This window comes from Coffea arabica, chromosome 9e (assembly GCF_036785885.1).
Source record: "Coffea arabica cultivar ET-39 chromosome 9e, Coffea Arabica ET-39 HiFi, whole genome shotgun sequence".
Classification (NCBI taxonomy): domain Eukaryota; kingdom Viridiplantae; phylum Streptophyta; class Magnoliopsida; order Gentianales; family Rubiaceae; genus Coffea; species Coffea arabica.
The window spans coordinates 22,373,128-22,396,116 of record NC_092327.1 but is presented as its reverse complement, the minus strand read 5'-3'; the positions used below and the strand labels follow the sequence as shown (position 1 = coordinate 22,396,116).

The following is a 22,989-nucleotide window of genomic DNA, read 5'->3' as shown; positions in this document are numbered from 1 at the left end:
GTTCAAAAAAACTCCAAAGTGCATTTGCCAAGTCTCCAAATAAACTAGGACAATTTAAGTAACTTAAGAGACATTCTATTGTACACTACAATACATGCATTGTAGTCTCATAATAGGTATGCGCTCTATAATAATGTCCACCTGTAAGGTTTGCATCGGTTGAGAGAGAATGATACATGCATGCTATGCACCACAAGGAGAGTGGGGAATTGTTCCTTCCTCCAACTTTTACAAAGTATCCTGGGAGTTGGGTAATATTTCATGTAAACTTCAATAATTATCCCCTTGAAATAAAAAGATAGAGGGACAAATATATAATGCACATCCACTTTGGTTTAATCGATAGCCTAAATTCCATACATTCAATATAATACTAGTAAAAGTCAAATATAATCTATAGGAAATAAGAACTGATTAACCTACCATGATTAGCTTTGTAATTAATTTGATCAAACTTCTAGGAAGAAATCAATAAACAATTAAAAAAGGGGGATGTGTTCTAACGTTCTAACTCATTGACTTTGGTCTAAACTACCGAGAGTCCATAACATGACAGATTTACAATAACTCAAACTCAAATCAAACACTTCTTTGTTCTAAAATAGAAAAGAGATTCATGAAGTGAAGCGTGAACAAAATTTTGAGAAAAAAAAATGAACAAATTTTCTATCTAACTCGCTCTCCTGCAAATAAAAAAGTTAGTAGAACAACTTGCCATATCTTCATATGTTAACGTGATCTTTTTTGTGACTTGATTAGTACAATTGTTCTTATTTTTACAGCATTTATATAATTTTATTTTATGCCTTAAAATTTTAATAGTTCATTTAATAATGAAGAAGTTGAACTGCTTATTTAATTTAATTTTTCTTCAGTGCATGACGTTTGTCTTTAATTTGAAATGTTTTGCTTATTTGTTATTTATTTTAATATCCAATTTGTTTAAGAAAAATTTAGTGCACAAACCCTGTCTCATAACCCAAGCTGTTAGGTCTGCCGCGGTGCACAACAGAAAAAGGAAAACGTAATTTATAGACCAGCTAACAGACAAAAAGACCATGCCGTTTGACAGAAAATAAAAGGACTAAAAGACATTACTGTAGATGCTAACAGGCACAAAAGTAGGCGGATTCGGTGTGCACCCTATGAACTGTAGCTTCATTTGTCTAAACTTCATGGAAAAGACTAGTTTGGCGGTCCCTTGTAGCTTGAAGCCTAATTTGCCTGTTAAATCTTTTGATAAATTCCTCAACTCTTTGGTTCAATTCTTCATCAGACAAGGTTGAGAACTCGTTCTGATCTTCTATCTTTTTTTCAAGATTGCTGTCGTAATCATATCTCTCAGATTGTGACCTCTGGATTCTTTTCTCATCATTTGCAGCCAAGATTAGCTTGTCAGATTTCGTTCTGATGCATTTCATCTCCTTCTTTTCTTCCACAGCTTCAATGTTTTCAATTTTTGGTACAATAACTTGATCTTGTTTCGAACTGTGAGAATATTCCTTGATGTTTTTAACGTCATGATCTTTGCGTGTGATGACGAGTAATTTCTTTTCCTCACAGGGTTCACTGTTTTGAGTAACAATTACGTCTTTAATCGTTTCCTGTGGCTTCTCATGATCCAGAGCTGCCTCCCATTGCTGACGAATTTTTTCCTCCACCAACTTTACGTTATGGAATTTGAAAAGAGGGGGAATCCTCACATGAGTACTCTTTACATACTCTTCAAAATAATCATTATTCCCTGTCGAAGAAAAAGCTCCAAAATCCGCTGCAATAATCAAAATGATAGTATTGGATATGAAGAACCAGAATTTTGTTGTGTTCATGAGAGCCAAAGGAGAAAGTCCGAAAATGTAAAATATGGAAATATAGATGAAAGTGAACAGAAGAAAGGCCCAAAAGGATATTCCGCTTGTCTTTTCAGGGTATCTTTTCGACATGCTTGGCTTGTGAATTAAATTTTCTGTTATATTTTGTCCAAGCATGGCAATCTGATGAGGTTGATCTTTCTAGGAAAGGGTGCTTTGGATAGGCAGAGTATAAGAGATAGGCTTAGAGTTTTCAGATAGGTGGGAGTTAAGAGTTTTCAGAAGGTGGTTGGTGTGATATGAAAAAATAGCGTACTTATATACAAGGTTCGCACCCCATATGAACTAGGGAGTTTCTAACCTAATCAAAGTTGGCTAAATAATTGAGTGAGTCCACTTAATTACTCATAAGGTCCTGATGATATAGATAATTTCTTGCATTGTGCTTTATTTTGGAAATATGGAAAATGACTACTTACTATTTTTCATGGTCCAGTGACTTTATTCCGAGATTGTTAGTTGACTTCCTTGATGAGCTGTAGAAATTTGACAAATAACGAAATTTTATAGGGTAGGACTCGTACGATATTTTGGATTTGGTGAGAGTATTGGATTCTTGATCACAGATAATTTTGTCTTTCGATTACGTTTATATGATGAAATGGTATATCCCACTGAAAAAAAGAATCCCACATGTGAGGGTGGAATGAAATCATGAGGCAAGTGCTAAGTAAAGGTTAATTGCAAAATATCCCGCTAATTTTCTTTGGGTTGCAAAGTATATCCTAAACTATTAAATTCAGTACCATATACCTTTAAGCTATTAGCTTTTCGCAATGAAATCCAATCAATTTGCCACGAGGAATAATAAGTCTAACGTCATTATTGTCCTTGATATAGTTAAGTGACCAAAACGTGCTTCTTTATGTACAATTAGCTAATATAGACATATTGCAGGTTTCTTTCTCATATGCACATTGAGAGACACATAATATAGACGCGCATGTACAAATAGACAGAGGGAGAGAGATTTTGAGTTTACATTAGAGAAGGAAAGAAATAGTTGATTTGCATATGAATCAATTGTAAAAGAAGAAGACGAGGAGCATATTGATCACTTAGATTGATATCTGAATGAGAATTTCTCTTTTTTTAATTCTTTTTTCATTTTTATTAAAAGTTTGCAAAAAATTTATGCCATCAGTTACTTAATAATGTCAAAATCCTGTTACACCCACTATACCATTTTATGCACCTACACAAGTGTCCGTCTCTTTTAACCATGCAAATAGGTAAAATGGTCAAATTGATTACTTTTTAAGAGCTTAATAGGTGAATTAAAGAAAAAGGTATAGCGGGCAAATTGAGACTTTGGAAAGGTTAACTGCAGGAGTACTCTACGGTTAGCTCTGGCAAGTCTTTTCCTTGTCAATGTAGAGTTATTAATAAGGTAATCGTTAGATCTTTCATTCAACTGTCAAGCTCCCTTCCTTCCACTTTCATCTTATAAGGTTTAAACATGGATGGAAGTAGAGTAACATAGGGAGGAGCATTTGCCACCATCCCCACCACTCTCTCCAGGGTGAAAATTTTAGAATATTGAGTTTTCCTCCTTTAAAATATTATAAATTTTCAAAATTACTCTTTTTAATTTAAGCTTTCCTCCTTTCTTCCCTCATAAAAATTAAAATTATTTTGCATTATATACTTAAATTAAGTTTACATTTACTAAAGCCCCCCTTACTCAAAATAAATTTTCTAGTTCCATTTATGGGTTTGGATCCTTCCACAATAGAAAAAAATTTTAAAAAGGAAAAAAGGGATGAGACTATCAGAAAATAACAGATTGCTAGGTTTTTTTGCGGCCCCAAAGTTAAAGTTAAATCCTAGGTGCTCAAACCTATGTGTCCCCCACTACCACATACCCAGTTGTCTGCAATTTGATCCTCATTTAAAATGCTTGCGTGTTGTAAGACATGGCATGCAATGTATTTTTCTTTTTCTGGTGCAATCATGCAGATTGCAACTCATGTTGTGAATAGACATAAGTCAAAATAATGGAGGTGCACAGTTGTTCTTTCATTTTTGAAAATTTTAAAGAAATAATAATTCCATTAATTAAAGCTCTATGACATAAAAAATGAGTAACAAATGGATTGATTTTTTTATCTAAAAGATCACTACTCTGCCACTTATTGCACTACAAACAAAAAGTGAATAAATTTTATTTCTTGAACAACTTTTTACATTCGCGGCTTTGGTTGCTCTACATCTTCTCACTTTTTGCGATTTGATATATGTAGAGTTAAAGAAAAATAGTTGAAAAGATAAAATAAAAATTGATTGAAAAAATGTTTATAATGTAATAAATGTTTTTTTTTTTTGACAAAACTTGTATCAACTATCAAGTCCCATTTATATGCGGACCTGGATCCATTTAGGTGAATTAGTCCCAAGTATGTTTTCAATGGCACAGTACCCTACCCCATAAAAAGCCAATTCATAGAGCATGATTAAATCATCATTGCCAATCTTCCCATCAAGTGTGCTTGTCAAGATTACACATCAAAGTATCCATCGTTAATAGGATTTATATATTGTGTTCCTCAAAAGTCTGCCCAACCATCCTGATCTTATGCATATAATTGTGGTTCTGGACCCCTCTAATGACAGCTGCCCTAATTTTTTAAAGGGTGATCTTACAAATGTACGCATACAATATGAGTTCCTTGGATTTGGGACCCATAGGCCCTGAAAACTTGATAATTTAGCGCCTAAATGATTGGGATCTGAAAGTTCTTGATTTTGTCCAAGTCTGGATTTGATTAAAATGTGGAGTATGTGGTCGATGAAAATATGCTTTTCAATTTTACAAGTTTTAGCACTTAGTATTTCGTAGCAAAGTTCCATTATCATCCATACTCGATAGGATGGTCTAAATTATTGTCCAACTAATTATATGGAAGGTTGTAAATTTTCCTCAAACTGTCCAAATGTATTTATTCTCAAAGGGTTCGTTCAAAATTAAAATTCTTTTGACGTGTTTCAAATGAAAAGTATACTTTTCTCTTTTGGTAGAGGATACTGTAAAATCAAGTTCAAAAGGTCAAAGAACCTAAATCATGACTCTAAGTTGGTACAATCCCATGCTGGTATCATGTGACATTTCAATATCCAATAGCATAATGATAGATCTTTGTTCTGACCTTAAAGATTACAACTGATTATGGTCTATGATTATAATCTGATGCTATTTCCATGGTCAAATTAAGTTCCTAAATATAATAACTTTCTTTAGTTGTGGGTGTAAAACGTTGATTGGTTTCAAATGATGCATAAATTGGGTGGTAGATGGCGATTGCTTATTGCTTAGATGTTCCGTCTTTACGCATTTGATTTAACTAAGAGACAACTAAGAAATGATACATCTTGTTAATCATTGACCTACTCTATTATCATGATTAAGAAAGTTCCAGAAAGGAGCAAATCTAAATAAGTATCTATGTCATGGTTTAGTGGTTTGATGTCGGGGACATAGCCGCAATCATGCGTACACTTTCTACAAGTATACTCTGATGATATAGGTTCGTTAGGAAGGCATTTTTTTTTTGATATTTATATAAAATTTTACTGTAATTTACTGTAGAATCAGTAAAAAATTTTGCATATTTGAGAATTTGAAGAAAAACAAATTTTTTTCTTTTTTCTTTTCCTTTTCTTTTTTCCTTTACTCTTCCTCTCTCCCACTCCCCTTCTTCTTCCCTCTCCACTGCCACCACCTCACTCCTTGACCAGCGCTAGAACCTCTCTCCTACCTCTGTTTCTTTCTTTCTTTCCTCCCTCTCTCTCTCTTCTCCTCCCTCCCTCCCTCTTCTTTCTCTCCCTCCCCTTCCTCCTACCCCCTTCCCCTGCCACCCTTTCCCTCCTCCTCAGAACCCTCCCCCTCCATCTCCCTTGTTGGTCGCTCGAGGAGAGAGGAGGAGAGAAACAGAGGGCAGAAAGTGTTATGGGTGGCTTCAACCCACATCGTTTTTTTGTACAAAGAAGTCTTTCCCCTAATTGGTTATAAATAGAATAGGCCTGTGATGAGATTAAATGCACTAAACTAGGAGAGTTTTAGTGGGTTATTCGGGTTTTTGGGTCATTAAACCTTTTTGTTGGTAAAATTATTTTGGCCTTTGTTGTGTTATAGTTTTAGGTGTTTTTGGGCGTAGGAACACTTTTCTAAGGTTTTTGTACTCTCTTCTTCATAGTCAAATTCTTCTCCTCCTCCGCTAATGGACTTAGGTCAATTTGATTGAACGATGTAAATTCCTGTGGTCCTATTTCATTCATTTTACTTTGTTATTTGTCTTTTGAAATTGTCAAGAGGTTTTTCAGACAAACTAGACCAAACAAACTAGTATCAGAGTTCCTTCGGAGGCTTTGGGTTATGTGACAACAATGACAATAATAAAAATTGTTGTTGAAAAATTCAATAGGAATGGCAACTTTGGGATGTAGTAGCTCAAGATAGAGGCCATTTTAGTTCAAGACAAAGCTGATTTAGTGATAGATGCAAATTTTGCAAATTTTGCTAGATACAGGGAATTGAAAAAAAATCAGAGAATGTGATAGATGCAAATTTTGCTGAGATAGACAAGAAAACTAGGTCCAATATGATCTTAAATCACTCTGACGAAGTTTTACAGGAGGCAGCCACTCAGACTTCGACTAAGGCCACACTAGATAAGTTTAAAGCTTTATATATGAAGAAGACAATGGATTATTAGTTTTATTTAAAGCAAAGTTGTATATGTTTCAGATGATTGAAGGTACATCTATACTCTCACATCTTGATAAATTTGATTCCATTATTATAAATTTGCCGAATATAGATTTGAAAATTAATGATGAGGATCAGGCTCTGTTACTTTTGTGTTCTTTTCCTAAGTCCCTTAAATATTTCGTGATGCTATTATTCATGGAAAAGAAAAAATTAGTATCAAAAAATTAAATTTGCATTAAAACCCAAGGATCAAATAGACAGGGATATCACCGGGGAAATTAATGGAGGTCAAGTGGAAGGCCTGGTTGCTCGGGGGTAGAACTGATAAAAGAGAATTTGGAAGTATTAGGTCTAAATCTAGATCTAAATCATGATATAGAAATTTGGAGTGCGATTATTGTCACAAAATGAGGCACATTATGTCTAATTGCTTTAAATTGAAAATAAATTAAGGCAAAAGGGGAAACCTGGTGCTGATAAGAGTGATGGAAATATTTTCTTTATGATTGATGATAGAACAAGGTTTAAAAATGAATGGATTTTAGATTTGGTGTATTCTTATCACATGTGTCCCAATTGGAATTTGTTTTCCACTTATGAACCTTGTAACGGTGGAATTGTTTTGATGGGCAATAATGCATTTTGTGATATTGTTGGTAAGGATATAGTCTGAATTAAAATGCATGATGGTATTGTAAGGACCCTCGCTAATGTTAGACATGTTCCTGATTTGAAAAATAATCTAATATCTTTGGGCACCTTGGAGACTCTTGGGGTGCAAATACACTGCTGAAAATGGCATTATGAAGGTTTCTAAAGGTGTTCTTGTTGTTATGAGAACTTGTAGATCTGGTAGTTTGTATGTTTTACAGGGATCTGCTGTCACAAGTTTGGTTGCAGTTTCATCATCATCTTTATTTTGATTCTGATATCACCAAATTATAGCATATGCATTTATATGAGTGAGAAAGGTTTGGGCATACTAAGAAAAAGCGAACTTCTTTGTGGTCGGAATACCACCATTGGAATTCGATGAACACTATATCTTTGGGGAGCAAAAAAATGTCAGCTTTAGTTCATCAGCAATTCATAAGATAGAAAGTACTCTTGATTACATTCATTCAAATCTATGAGGTCCAACTCGTGTTCCATCTAAGGGTGATGTCAGGTATATGTTAACTTCCATTGATGCTTATTTAAGGAAAATTTGGGTATATTTTCTGATATGAACGTCGTTGAAGACAAAATTCACATTAACAAGCCCCAGGTCTTTGGTGACCCTTCTAATCTCTATGGCTGTGAATGTCGATGCGATCTTGACCCACAACCAAACAAACTAATGAACCCAAGGAACGGTAGTAGGCACCACAATCAAGTGCGATTCTTGATTGATAGTAGAACGAACACCAAGAAGATTCTAAGTGTTCAAGGGAAGCTCACAGAGCCAAAAGAGGGCTTCTCTCAAGAATATTTTCTGAAAATATATCGCATGTTATTGATGAAGAAAGAAACATCATTTGTAATGTGTCTTGACACAAACAATCCTAATGAAACTTGGACAATTAAGACATAATAAGCTGGACCTTATACATGGCCCATAAACCCTACCTAAGGGATGGATCCAAGATTTAAAAGCTAGTCCATGAATTAACTTAATCCAACCCAAATAATGACTAAACTAATGATTAAACTAATGAAACTAAAATTGGAAATATAAGCTCTTAAGTTGGAAATTTCAGTCCTTAACAAATGACTTGAGCAGCCCTTTTAGTGACAAAATAGCTCCACACTTTGAGACTTCGTGTTTATATCAATCCCCTCCTCTTGAAAGTGATTCGTTCTCAAATCATCGGTGCATTTATAGGATAGAAATGTTGGAAATAGATGAGTTGCTACGAGCCAAGTTGCATGCCATTTGGACAACATCTTGATGTTCACAAACAAAGACACCTTCCAAGTCATGAACCATCTCGTATAATGCTTGTTAAAGTTCCATTTTGCACTTCTAAGCTCTCGAATCAGTCATCCTTCCTAGTTTGTCAAATCTGGACCTACACAGAAAATCACACAATAAGTGTTTGTAGGTATAAAATCACTCAAAATCTTACCATGCGCATCCACTAGATAAGGATCTGCATAGCAATGCTCAAATAGACTAGCAAATTCCCAAATCTAGTTGTGTAAAATTGTAAAATTCATCACAGGTTGTTGTTCGTTTGGCACATCTTTCACAAGTGGAGCTAGAGAGAAATGGATAGCTTTAATTCCTACAAATGAAATAGCAAAATCAGTTTTTAAAGAACCAGAAAATTGACAACAAAAAGAAGGGAACATCATTAATTAAATAATAAGGAAGTATAGAACAAGGTTCCAGTGTAGTTATTCCCTTGGAAACGTCATTAGGTATGAGACCCCGAAATTTTACTTGTCTTTATAGCTCTTATTTGAACTTACTTGCCTTAGATTCTTGGTTGAATGTGAGCCAAGGGAGTGAATTTTGTTAAGAAAAGTTTCATAATCTCAAGTTGTTAGAAAATCTTGAAATTTTCGCAGGAGGCTCTGCGCAGATTTGGGAAATTGGCTATAACTTCGTGTAGGAAAGTTGGAATTGAGTTCCGTTTGTTGCGTTTGAAACTAGACTCATAGGGCTTCCTACAGTGGAAAATTTAGAGTTTGATTCAATCTCTATAAATTCCAGAAAATTGGCAAATTTGACTGAAAATTCTGCCCTGCACAAGTAAACATAGGAATGTTGTAGTAGCTTATGGCTCAATTTGAACTAACTTATGAGCTGAATTTCTTTGAGGTGTCTTCTAAAGATTATTAGTGTTTTAAGTCTAGTTTTTAACAGGCCAAGTTGTATGAATGTTTGACATTTATAACTCAAGTTATGATTTTTCTAAAGGAATGGCATAAGTTAGGGTTTTTTTGTGCATACTAGGGTTTTTGGTGTGTTTTTGGTGCATTTTGGTAGAGTGATCACTTGGTGAGGTGTGTGTATTAAATTTGGTGGATAATAACAAGTATTAAGTAAGATAAAGCTTGTGATTAGAAGTGCTAATAATAAGTTAGTGAATCACAAGTTAAAACACAAGTACGAGAGAGTTAAGGAAAATCGGCTTGAACCAACGTGCACCGTTTGCTACCGATTGAGTACACCACTTGGAAATTACTTTTATTACCTTAATCTCCATGTTATTAATTGAGCAAAATCAGCCCTAAATATCTCCTTAAGACAGCCAAAAATTTGGACTAAAAGAAGAGAGAGAAAAGAAAATTTTGAGATTTAATCTTGTAGCGACACTTGGCGGAAATCCAACCAACTTTGACTAAACCAATTTCCTTCCTTCTTATCACCAAATTGGCTTCATTTCTCCTTCATTCTTCTTCATGTTGGCCGAAACTAAGAGAGGGAAAAAGAGAGAAAAACAACTTCAACTCCAACCTTGATTCTTTCTTGTTGAGTTGAAATCACAAAAACTAAACCAATTAAACTTACCTTTTGGTACTTGGAAAGCTTGGTGTGGTGCAACTTTTGGAAGAGTGTGACACCCCCACTTCTCCCTAAGGCGAACCAAAGGATATCGGCGGGATGCCAGCCCAACTCTCGCCACGACTTAGTACAATTCCAGTTCAAACTTAAAGGATAACGACTACAAATGAAAGTCGAAATAAAGACAAGAAGTCATTTCCATACATAAATATTCAATCTTACATCACAAGTTTCAAAATACAACCACTTTCCCACAATGTACAACTTTCAAAAGATGTCTAGTCAAGTACATTCAAAAACCTTAATCAAAAGTGCCTCCAATCGGCTTCTCCATAACTCTTTCCATCTCGGCCCCTGTTAAGGAAAACAAATCTAATGGGATAAGCTATCACTCAGTGAGGCCAAGAAAACATGCAAACACATAATTCAAGTAGCAATGGCATTTAAGCGAGAAATAAAGCTATAACATTCAAGCAATTCACAATTTTCAATTAAACATATTCAATGAGGGTATAGGAGCTCTCAGGAGCTAAGTTCCACTTGCTTTGCTAAGGCTCGATCAAATACCTTCCCGCGATGACACTCCATCAATCGGGTCGGCATTAAGTCCGTAGAACTCCACTTTCTTCACAGTTTCGTCCACCATTTCAGCCATCCCAGGCCCGCACTTCTATAAAAGGCACTACTACTCGAGTAAGCCAAGCGAGATCTCTTAATAGATCAAGCTTACAGTTATCTCATGGTTCACCGAGTTTCTCGACCAAGCCCTTGCTGGCTCGAGTCGCAAGGTCGGCCAATTGAGATTTGGGCATCCCTCAGTTCAGTTATAGGTCGAGGAGATTCACTCTAAACGACATCAGTCAATTCAATTACAATTCAGTCATGAGCAATTCAGTTATACAATAAAAGAGAACGAGTGCGATAACGTACACACTCGACTCAACAATTATCAATCATTCAATCCATAAGAAACAATTCACATAATTGCAACAAGTCATGCACTTGACACTCACCAAATCACAATAAGGGAGTAAGTGCACAAAATCTTTAAGGGTCGGCTCCGGGATTCTCTTCAAGATCCTCTTGAGCGCCTAGAAACATAACAATTAACTATTACCCATAAATACTTACAAACTCCTTGCCAAACAAGGAAGAATGTACGTTCGTTTTCAAATTAAAACAATGTCTCGAAAAGCCTCAATATCTCAAAAATTGAGATTCAAAAGTGAGGGTTTAACAACACGGGAGAAATTTATTTCCTTCATGAAATCAAGTTTAAAACGATCTATCAATATCAAGAAAGAGTAACGAGTTCTCAAAAACTCATTTTCATAAGAAATTGAGAAATTTTAGCTTTGCACGACAATCTTTGGAAAATCGAATCTTGAGTTTGGCACGTCCAAAAATGGAAAAATTTACACTGTTGGAAACTAGGTTCAAAGTACTAAAATTTCTTCGAAGACATTTTTCCAAGATTCTAAACGGAAGGCATTCAATTTTCAACTCAAAGTGGCTATTCTGAACAAGCAAAGCAGTTTCAGTCATGTTTTTTCGGCAGTCTTTGAAAATTCGGAAAAATTCACAGAAAGTGAACTAGCCTTTGAAATTCCTTAAACAATACAAGTTCCTAACAAAGTTTCAAACAGGGCAAATGGAACTAAATTCAGAGTTTTGAGCGTAAAGATATAGTAGCTTAAAGTCGGTTGACTTTTGTACACTATTCAGAAATTTTCCAGATTTGAAAGCAAATTTTGGGACATCATTTGGGTCTCAAAATGGTCTTAGAATAATGCCAAATTTAGTACACTTAAATTTCCATATGAGGACTACTCCTCTATCAAATTTAACATAAAAACTCCCACAGAAAGACAGTTAACGAAACAACCAAAATTCGAAAAATATTTCGAAGCAAATCTGTCCTCCTGTCTTTCTTTCTTTTCCAAACATTTTGCACAATGAAATCAGTCTAAATTCGATCCATTTTTTAAACCAAGATCCTAAAAACCTTTAATAAACACTTGATGGTTGATTGACATCAAAAGTTTTGAATTAGAACATCCCACAACAAACTAGACCATTCGGCCAGCAAGAAGGCAAAGCTTTACAGTTTTCCAGCTTTATCGTACTTTCAAAATCAGGCCATAACTCATTCAATACAAGTTCAAATTAAGAATGGTTGGTGGCTTTGGAAACTAGATTCAAAACTCTACATTTCATTAGAACAAATCATTTTCAAAATCAGTTCACAAGTGAGAGAAAATAGAGCCACAAGATGCAGCTTCTACCTTTCTCTTGGACAGACAGTCAGAACAGGACAACAAAGTTTGCCGAATCACTACGGCTCACTCAGTTTGAACTAGAAGGTGAATTTTATACCGTTGGAAAGCTACAATTGTCTAGTTTCAAATGCCACAAATGGCACTCAATTTTGACTTTTGTACATAATCAATGAGTTACTGTTCGGACAGCCAGAACCCATTTCCAGTTTTCTTCAATTTTTGAAATTTCAAGTTTTGCTCAACCAAATCAAATGATTTTTGGTAGACACTTTCTATACACAATATACAACATATATTAACCAATTTCACATCCAAACAAGTACCAAAAATTCAAAATTCAAGCATGATAACAACAGGGCAGATTCGGCCATCTTCATGAACCAACTTTCTTCGATTTTCTTTTCATTTTCTAACCATAATCAACTCGTATAACACGTAAACAACATTAATCAAGAATTTAATCCTCAAGGCAGCTACCTAAAGGTCACACCAAGTCCGCTAGCCTAACATTTAAAGCAAGAAAAATAGACTTCCTCAAGTCCTCTACCTAGTTTCATGCTTAGGGTTCAAACCCTTGCAAATCCAACTGTAAATCTTGTATTAGATGGAGAGATTAGAAGAGTTGATGGGTTTACCTCTAACCCTTGTAGAAACCAGAAATTTTCACCACTAAAACTCCAAGAAATCACCCAAGATGAAGTCTTCCTCCAAGCTCAAGTTAATCTCCAAGATGTTCAGGAGTTGGGTGGTGGTTTGTGAAGGAAATGGAAGCCAAAATGGTGCAAAATGAAGAAGCTTTCTTCTCTTCTTGTTCCCTAACTACCACTTTTGGCCAAAAGTTGTCCAAAAGTCAACTAGGAATAATGCGCGTATAGTGTCCCTAACTACCACTTTTCTCTCTTGTTTGTTGCACTAGTGCACTAATTCTCAAATATAATTCCTTTAGCACTATAATTATTCACTCTTAGTAGTCTAGTATAAGTTTCTTAAATCTCTACTTAGTCGATTCGATGCGAAATATGCGAACCTCCGATTCACACGCGATAAGGCAAAAATTTGAACTCACTCACCTTTAATCCCTCAATTAAATTTTCTTAGTCTACTACTGATCATTCTTAATTCTCCAAGATTATTGCACTCTCAAATCAAATATTGTCTCAAAAAACGTGTATTCGCTATTTCTCATTAAACGAACCTTCAAAATTAAATTTGCTAACGAAACGTTTTAAAAATATGAGTGAGACACTGCTCCATGTAAATGGATTTAAAATGGTTGAAATAAATTATTCGGAGAAAATGGGTGAATAAATAATTAAATAGGCCAGTAAAATAGAATTAAAAGTAAGAAAAATTCGAGTCCTCACAAAGAGAGTGGTTTGTTTTCACTTACAAGAAGGCTTTGGGAAGGTATAAGTTCATCCACCTCTTGTCTTTAACTTAATCTAGCTAAAAATGCTATAGATGCTTGTAATCTTGGCATATGATGGTTGATTGTTTAGTTTTGATGGAGTAGTGGCATGTTTAGCTAGGGTTTGCATCTTTTCAGTTTTGATTAGTGTTGTTTCACTACTAAATGATGTATTAAGGTTGGAAATGGAACTTGTGAAGTGAATTTGGGCTTGAGTGTAACTTTGTTAGAGTAAAAGTTGAATTCCAGCATTGGTAGAGATTCTGCCCTATTTCTTTGAACCGATCTGACCTGCATATTCGTCCATTATAAAGGCCAAATCAGATCTTGTTCGAAACATGAAAGTTATAGGGAATTGAGTTAACTATCTATCAAAAAAATTTCAGCTCAATCGGAGCACTGTATATTGTTAAATGACTAAAATATCCCTGACTGCCCAAATGCCTTGTTTAACCGACAGCTTTCTGTTTTCTCTGAGATGTCAATTTTTGACCCTAAAAATGTGAGAATTGGGTGTCAATGTCTTCAAAGGAAATGTAGTTCTATGTCTTAACTTCGAAATGCCATAATATTTGCTCCAATCCAACAAGCGTAGCTTCAGTTGTGATCAAAACGCCGAAAGATAACAAATCTGTTACTTAGACATTCTTTTTTAATACTAGTTTCCAGCTTTGGTCTTGATGATTGCATTACTAGAATTGACTTGTATTTGGATGACATTGAGCCTAGTTGAAGAGCTATTGTGTTAAGTTTCCTTATGCATTGAATTTAAGCTGAGTTGAGAAAAATAATGAAGTCATAAATGGCTAAAAAATAGCGAAATATAAAGGGCATGCCGCCCAAATTTTTACTCAAGGGTTAGGCGAGTGAACTTGAGTTGAGCGACGATTTGAAGTCGAAGGGAACTTAGATTGTCTATGGTAGTCAAGTTACCGTCAGTAGAAGTATATGAGCTAAATTCGGCCGAAACTTGTACCCTTTAAAGAGTGAAAGTAGCGACCAATAGAAATATGTTTTCCTCGTCTTTTAGACTCAAATGCGAATTCCAAAGTTTTAATTGCTTCTTTACCAACACCAAAAGAGCGAGCATGAATTTTCTATAGTTTGATAAGTAACATGACTATTACCCAAATGAGTTTTAGCTACTCCGCAACAAGGATTCAAAGGATTAAGTGTTTTTTTAACTTGAACATTCCTTTCGCGAGAATATGATTCAAGATGCAAAATCTAAAGAAACTTATTTTCTTCCAACCATGAAGTAGATTCAAATTTAAGATAAGGAATGACAAATATGAAAATAAGAGCTTCTGTTCGTAAAATTTGTGACAAATATCGACTAATCCGCAGGCAAGGGCGAATTATAGTAATTTGTTCCAACCCGAGACATAAACAAAGACAGGGATAATCAGACTCGCTAAAGCAAGTGATACATAAATAAGGAATCTTTTTTAACATGAAATGGTCGGTCACAGCACTGAGTCGGGATGAGCAGTAACACCCACCCGAATAGAGCGTGATACTTTAGCCACTCAGTACTCACGACTTAAAACATGATTATGTACAAGTACAAGTCATATATATATTCATCTAACAAGTATCATGTAATCAGGAGAGAGAGAGAGAGGACGAAAGCGGTAAAGTACACCCTCGGCTCGGCAATTAACGTATCATATAGCACTTATACAAATCTCAATTTAATCATATTAACATCGAACATACACTTGACACTCACCAAAAGTCAAGGCTAAACAAGAGCAAAGTGAGAGTCAGATGAGCTCTTCGGCGTCCTCATGACCACCTGAGATATGTACAATCATGATTGCCTAGATACTCGACCAAGGCTATAAAGAAAAATATTTTCTTACTACCCACTCTCAAGGTCACAAGTCGAGTCGAGTGAAAAGAGCTTTTCTCGCTGAATCATTGAAATAATGTTGAAAGAGATCTCGAAGGTCATTTTTTATTCAAGTCGTGGTAAGTAATATCAATTTCAAAAGAAAGTATCATATATACTTTCAGCACAAAAATCGAGAAAAAGGGAAAATGGTTTTCATTTCTCAAAACTTCTAGTCCTATGCCCAAGTTTTAAGAATATAAAGAATATTCACATTATCCAAACTAATGGAGTTAAAACTCATCCAAAACTCCACTCATTTTCATAGTAAATATCAAAACTAAGGTTCCAAGTTTCGAGAATAAAACTAGTGAAATTCACCAAGAATTACTCTAGTTAAAACGTTCCCTTTTTGAAATTCAAACTAATGGGAATCAAGGGCATAAGAATAGGGGTGCCATTAACCAAGAAACTTAACAACCAAGAAACACATTAAGGAAAGTTTATGTGAGGACCCATAATTTTCTTAATTTCTAGGTTTTATTTTCTTTTAATTGCACGTTTTTCCCCATTTTCTTTATTCGAAAAATTTTAAAAATAATTTGTATGAGTAAATATGGTTTTTAAATGATTTTTCTAGTATAAGTTAGTTTATAAGGTTTTAAGAGTGTATACCGGATGTGGGACCCACTAGTGCGGTAAGTTCGATAAAATTCGGCCAATTATGTTAAGTTGTGTATACCGGGTTTAATTTAGCAGGTGTTAAGAGATAATTAGAAGTTACCTAGATGGATTATCATTGGAGAGACAAAAGGATAGAGTTGCATTAAATAATGGTGACAAGTGTCACCATTCAATTCACCCTTGGACTTTGACCTTTTACTCTACCTTTACTTTACCTTTCCTACATATTAAAAATTCACCACAAAATCATCACCATACTCATCCTCTTGGCCGAGACTTCTTGGAGGGAAAAAAAAAAAACCTTCAACTAGTTGATCCAATTTCTTGCACAAATCTTGTGATTCAACCCAAAAATCTCAAATTCACTCCTTTGTTAGGTGGTAGTGATTAAGTGGGTGGAGTGGTTTGGAAAGAGGAGGTGCTAAGTTGCTTGTTTTCTTGAGGTTACAAGGTGAGTTGTTAAGAACTTTCCCTTTAGCTTTGATAATGTTCAATTGGTGGCTTTAGTGGCTTAATATGATGACATATGGTGTGATTATGGTTTGTTTATGGTTGGAAGTGAAGTTTTGATTTATTATTGTTATTTTTCTGTTTTGTATGATAATCATGGTTTGGTCATGGATTGAAGGCTTATTATAGTGTAATCTGGAGCTAATATATGTTGGATATGATTGGTTACGGAAAATTTTTTGTTTGGTGCGGAAATTCCAGTTTAGGGTTTCAATTTTCCCTGTTCTGTCCGATTTTATTTGAGCATGTTATAGGCCGAATCAGGCTTAGGTTAAAACATGAAAGTTGTAGGAAATGATGTTTTATAGCTTCCTGTAAAATTGCAGCCCAATCCGACCTCTGTAACCTATGAAAAGACAGAATTACCCACTGCTGGCCTGTTTCTGTAAAAAATGATAATCAGCCTCTGTAAGTGGTTAGTTTGACCAGGAATATTACTGAATTGATTGTCGATGTCTTCTAAAGAATTATAACCTTGTATCTTAGCTTTCAAATGGCTTTGGAATTACCTGAATTGGAGTTGTTTGTGCTGAGATATACTTGAATGAATCAGGACTGCTAGTTGAATTTCACAGTGAGCTTCGAACTGGAAAATCTGGGGTTGTTTTGGTAAATTTGACCTAGTTAGGGTGAGAACTAGACTAAGTAGTTTTCATCAAAGTTATAGCCCTCTGTCTTAGCTTCAAAATGGTATAACTTTCACTTCAATCCAATAAGCGTAGTTTCGGTTATGTTCGATATGCTAAGTAGCGGTGAATCTGCCTTTTGGTTTCCTAGCTTAAAGCTCATTTCCGGTCATTTTCCTAGCTAAATCTTGTATTTGAATGACTTTGAGCCTATTGAATGGCTATTGTGATGAATTTATATTGCGTATGACTTTGGGATTCATTGAGGAAAATAACGAAGCCATAAGTGGCTGGGAAAATAGGTAAATACAGGGGGCATGCTGCCCAAAATTTTAGGGCAACGCGATTCCTTCAATTGAGTTGATCTTAGTACAAATGAAGGGTTTTGGGGGTTGTTTGTAACCCTAGGACCAACTGTTATCTTTTTGCTCAAAAGTCATATTTTATTCTTTTGTACTAGTACTTAACCTGGAAAGACGTACGACATGTAGTCGAGCCTCACTTATGCATTCCGTTTACTCGATTTTGGATGTGAAACCTTTAATTGGTTTACTTTGATGATTTTAGGGTTTCTTGACGATTAAAGCCAGTTTGAAGTGAAAACTTTTGAAGTATCTGTACTTGAACCGGTGAGTGTACCACTCCCCTCATTTGCTGTTTAACTTGGTTTCTGCCCCTGCAATCTGCAATTTAAATGACTGCACTATCTGTTTATTCTGTTTGAGACGAGCGTGTACTTTATCACACTCGTTCTCTTGTCTGTCCATATGCCTATTTACTGTGTATAATCTGTTAACTGTATCTGAGTCTGTTCGGACGTCGTTTGGAGGCTGGTATCCAACGACCTTTCTGTGACCTCTGAGCTCAACACCTGTAGCTAGTTACTCAAGTCGGGCCGGCAAGGGCCTGGTCGATTAGATAACGAACCACGGTAGTCTGTTTTGAGAATTTTTGGCTATTGAGACTCTTGATTCCGGTATACTCAAGTATTACCATTACTGTTCCTGAATGGAGTTCGGGCTCGGTAGGGGTATGTTTGGTGGACGGAAATTGGTGTAAAGTGGGGTCTACGGATATGTTAGTTCTATGTACGTTGACGGAGAGTCAACGAGTTCGGATCAAGTACTGCAAATGGAAATCTGGCTCCTGAGAGCCATCTGTATCCTTTCCCTTTGAATCACTGTGTCTAACTGCTTTCCTTTATATCTGGTATATGTATCTGACTGGTTAAACATGAAAGGCCATGATTTTACCCGTATATGTTTGGTACCTCATTGAGCGTAAGCTCACCCCTTTCTGTTACTTTTGTTTTCCTTACAGGGGACAAACTTGGAAATCATGGTTTTGGACAAAATGGGGCAAGCTAGTATATGTGTCATGTTGTTAAGCCTTTGAAAACGAAGCCCTAATTGTATTTTGTGTAGTTTGAATACCCCGGATCGCCCTGTATGTTCATTTGTTCAAGACTCCAATGTAAATATATGTCGTTTCCGATTGTTCGTTTTCTTTGGATCCTGTCGCCCGTACTATGTTGGGTTTGTGTGAATCGACTCCGTAGTCCTGGCGAGAGTTGGGCAGGCGGTCCACCGAACCCTTTGGTTCACCTTAGGGTGAGGTGGGGCTGTCACAGTTTAATCATTTGGAAACCAAGATTCAAAATGAAAGCCTAATGTTCAAAGATACCTTATATCCAATCATGAAATTAAACTTAAAACAGATTACAATCTCAAAGGGAGGTTGAAAGTGATTAAAAGAGTACTTTGGTTGAAACCAGAAAATTTCCAGCTTGGTGCGACACTATTTGGAAAAATCGTATCTCGAGTTCTGTAAGTCCAAAATTTGGAAACTTTATATCGTTGGAAACTAAACTCAATGCACTAAAACACTCTAGAAGACACTTTTCTCAGACTCCAATTTGAAATCATTCAAATTTTAGCTCAAAGTCACTGTTACAGACAGGACAGAGCAAAACAGGCTTGCAATTTCAACAATGTTTGGAATTTTGGCAAAATTCATAAAAATGAAATCAACCCTTGAAATTTATACCACTAATAGAATTCCAAATCTAGTTTCAAATGCAAGAAACGGAACCCAATTCAGACCTTTCTACATCAAGATACAATGGTTTTAAGAAAACTGAAGTTTGGAACCTGTTGCACGAAATTTCCAGTTTTGGAGGCTTGACAGAGTTTCAAAATATGGTCATAACTAAAGCTGCACAACTCAAAATTTAGCGTAGTTTGTAGCGTTGAAAACTAGATTCAAAAGGATACAAATCACTGGAAGGAACTGTCTTAAAATTCATTTAGCAAATTAGGTGAAATTGAGCTACAAACTGCAACCAGGCTTGTTTCTCGAATGAAAACAGTGAGGAAATTCAGTCATCTTTGCCGGTTCACTACAGCTCATAGGAAACGAATTTGGAGGCGCATTTTATACTGACGGAAAGCTTTTAGAGTCTACTTTTGGATGCCATAAACAGCACTTGATTTGAACTCCCAGACAAATAGTTATGACCCAAAACGTGAGCACTAGTTGGGTCTCCTGGTCAGAAAAGTTTCCAGATTTCTTCCTCACTTAAACCCAACTTTAACTCAACCAATTGTAAAGCTTTTTGGGAGATATTTAACACACATAAACACCATCATATAACAAACATTATAGCACCAAAACAACAAAAAAATTCGAAATTAACATGAGGATTTCATCCAGCCAAAATTCGGACAGCAAGCATCCTTTATCTTCTAGTTCTCTTTTCCAACTTTCCAACTAAAACTACACCATATCTTCTCAAAATAAGCATCAAACAAGCAAGTAAACATACAAAATCCTCAAGACCTCTACCTATAAAGTCACCTCAAGTCCTCTACCTAATGTCAAGGTTCTTGTGAACCCATCAACAACCCAACAACTAACTAGCTAAACTAATTTACTACTATAAGTTGAGAGGAAAAAGATGAGAACTTGGAGGATTACCTTTGCTTCCATGAATGAAGACTATCCACTAGTGTAAGCTCTTGAATCGCCAAAGTTTCTTCCTTGATCAAGTCACCTTCCAAGCTTGTACGAAGAACCAAAGAAAGAAGCAAATTTGGAGAGTTTTCTTGGAGGAAAATGGAAGACAAGGGAGCTGAAATTTTTGAGGAGAAATGAGGAAGGGGGGATCGGCCAAGGGAGAGAGGAGGAAGAAGGGTTTTGGGTGGTAGTTGGTGATTTGATTGAGTGACAAGAAGAATGACATAAAGGTGTCTTGATACCCCAAAAGTCAACAATTGATTAGTGAGCAATTAGTGCTCCTTCTTGATACCCCAAAAGTCAACAATTGATTAGTGAGCAATTAGTGCTACTATTAATCATCCTTAATTCTCCAAGATTAATGTACTCTCGGATCGAATTTGCCTCGATAAACGTGCATTCGCTATTTCTAGCTAAACGAGCCGCAGAAAAATTAAATTTGCTAACGAAACGTTTTAAGAATATAAATGATACATTGTTCCATGCAAATGGATTTAAAATGGATAAAATAAATTATTTTGAGTAAACAGATAAATAAATAATTAAATAAGCTAGTAAAATAAAGTAAAAGTAAGTAAAAATAAAAATTTGAGTCCCCCTTAAAAGAATTTCGTCCTCGAAATTCATACCTTGATTCAGAAACAACTCTGGATATTTCTTCTGGATCTCCTCTTCTACTTCCCAAGTCACTTCCTCCATTCTATGATTTCTCGATAAGACCTTCACTAGAGGGATTTGATTGCGTCTTAACTCCTTCACTTTTCGATCTAACAGCTTTACCGGTCTTTCTTCATAGGACGAATTCTCATCAATCTCTACTTCTTCCGATCGTAACACATGGGACGGGTCAGGATGATATTTCTTAAGCATGGGAACATAGAAGACATCATGAATCCTGGACAAATTTAAAGGCAATTCCAGCTTGTTAACTACACTTCTTACGTGTTGAATAACCTTATAGGGTCTCCTTTTTGAGCTTCTTTGATTTTCTCTAACAAGGTGGATCTCACAGTAATATTCCCAAATTTACCCTTTTGTGGCTCAAGATGCGGATTCCAACACTAACTTCTTCTAGCATGTGCCATTCTCTCACCATTAAACTACCCACTTGCACCTTACGACTTAGGGCATCTGCCACCACATTAGCTTTTTCGGGATGGTAGTTAAGCGTGCAGTTATAGTCCTCCAAAAATTCCACCCATCTACGTTGCCTCAAATTCAACTCATTCTGGGAGAACAAGTATTTGAGACTCTTGTGATCAGTGAAAACCTCGAAAGTCACTCCATATAAATAATGTCTCCACTTTTCAAGGCAAACACTACTGCCGCTAATTCCATGTCATTGATCGGATAATTTTGTTCATGAGATTTCAATTTACAGAAGGCATACGCAATCACTTTTCCAGTTTGCATTAATACATATCCTAAACCATCCTTTGAATCCTCTGTATAAACCACAAAACCATCTCCTCCGCTCGGCAATACTAATACAGGTGCCTTAGTCAAACATTTTTTCAACTCCTGAAACCCTTCCTCGCATTTAAAATCCCTTATGAACTTGTCATGCTTCTTAGTCAGCTCGGGTAAGGGTTTTGTAGTCTTAGAAAAGTCCTTAATAAACTGACGGTAATACCCCGCAAACCCTAAGAAACTCCGAACTTCAGTAAGGTTCTCTGGTCGTTTCCTCTTAGAAACAGTTTCTACCTTAGTTGGGTCCACACAAAATCCTTTCTTAGAGATTATATGATCTCGAAAGGCTATTTCTTCCAACCAAAACTCACATTTATTGAACTTAGCAAAAAGTTAGTGCTCTCTCAGGGTTTGTAAAACTATTCTCAGGTGTTGTTCATGATCTTATTACAGGTCTAAAGGTGTGGGACAATAAATTAAATATACATATAAGCCGTAAAATCAATTAAAGTAAAGTAAATTTTTGTGTGTCATTAAAGATCATAATAGTTACACCAAGTGAGGATAACTTCATCAAATCATTTCAAAAGAAAGAGGAGACAAACAAAATCATAGGAAAACGTGCTAAGTTGCACATGTACAAAACAACAAAAGAACTTTATCCCCTATACGAAAGATTACAACCTCTAAAAGTGCCAACCTAAACTAGGGTGAAACTACAACCCCGATCCCTCGAGTGGAGTCAGATCCATCCCCACTCGCAAAGCTTCCATTACTTGGATCCCTCTTACAGTCATTAGCATTAATCACTCATTCTGGCACTCGACTGCTTTGCATTGGACCTAGCAGACCGCTGAGTATTTCCTCTTTTTAGAGGCACTAGGGCAACTTGAAACTTGATGTTTGGCACTACTGTAGGCTTTCTCCAGCACTCGGCCTCAGTGTGGTTAAACTTGCCACAATATCCACAAACCACACGAGACGTCACGGCCTGACTAGTTTGAGAACTTCCTTTGTATTTCTTTTCCAGTTCCACGTTCTTGTGTAGCAACTCAATTTTCTCTGCATATTCTTGTTTCCATCGTCCTTCCCAGTAATCAGCCAATTTTTTTTGAAATTCTACCTCCTTTCGAAGAATGTCTATTTCCTTA

General features: G+C 35.9%; 1 protein-coding gene across 1 annotated transcript; it reads right to left on the bottom strand.

Moving 5' to 3' along the window:
* Window positions 1-1,044: 1,044 nt before the first annotated feature.
* Window positions 1,045-2,061, bottom strand: LOC113709953 (uncharacterized). The gene has a single exon (XM_027232797.2). It carries the CDS (start codon window positions 1,986-1,988, stop codon window positions 1,167-1,169), a length of 822 nt encoding a protein of 273 aa, XP_027088598.2. The 5' UTR covers window positions 1,989-2,061; the 3' UTR covers window positions 1,045-1,166.
* Between the last annotated feature and the right edge of the window lie 20,928 nt (window positions 2,062-22,989).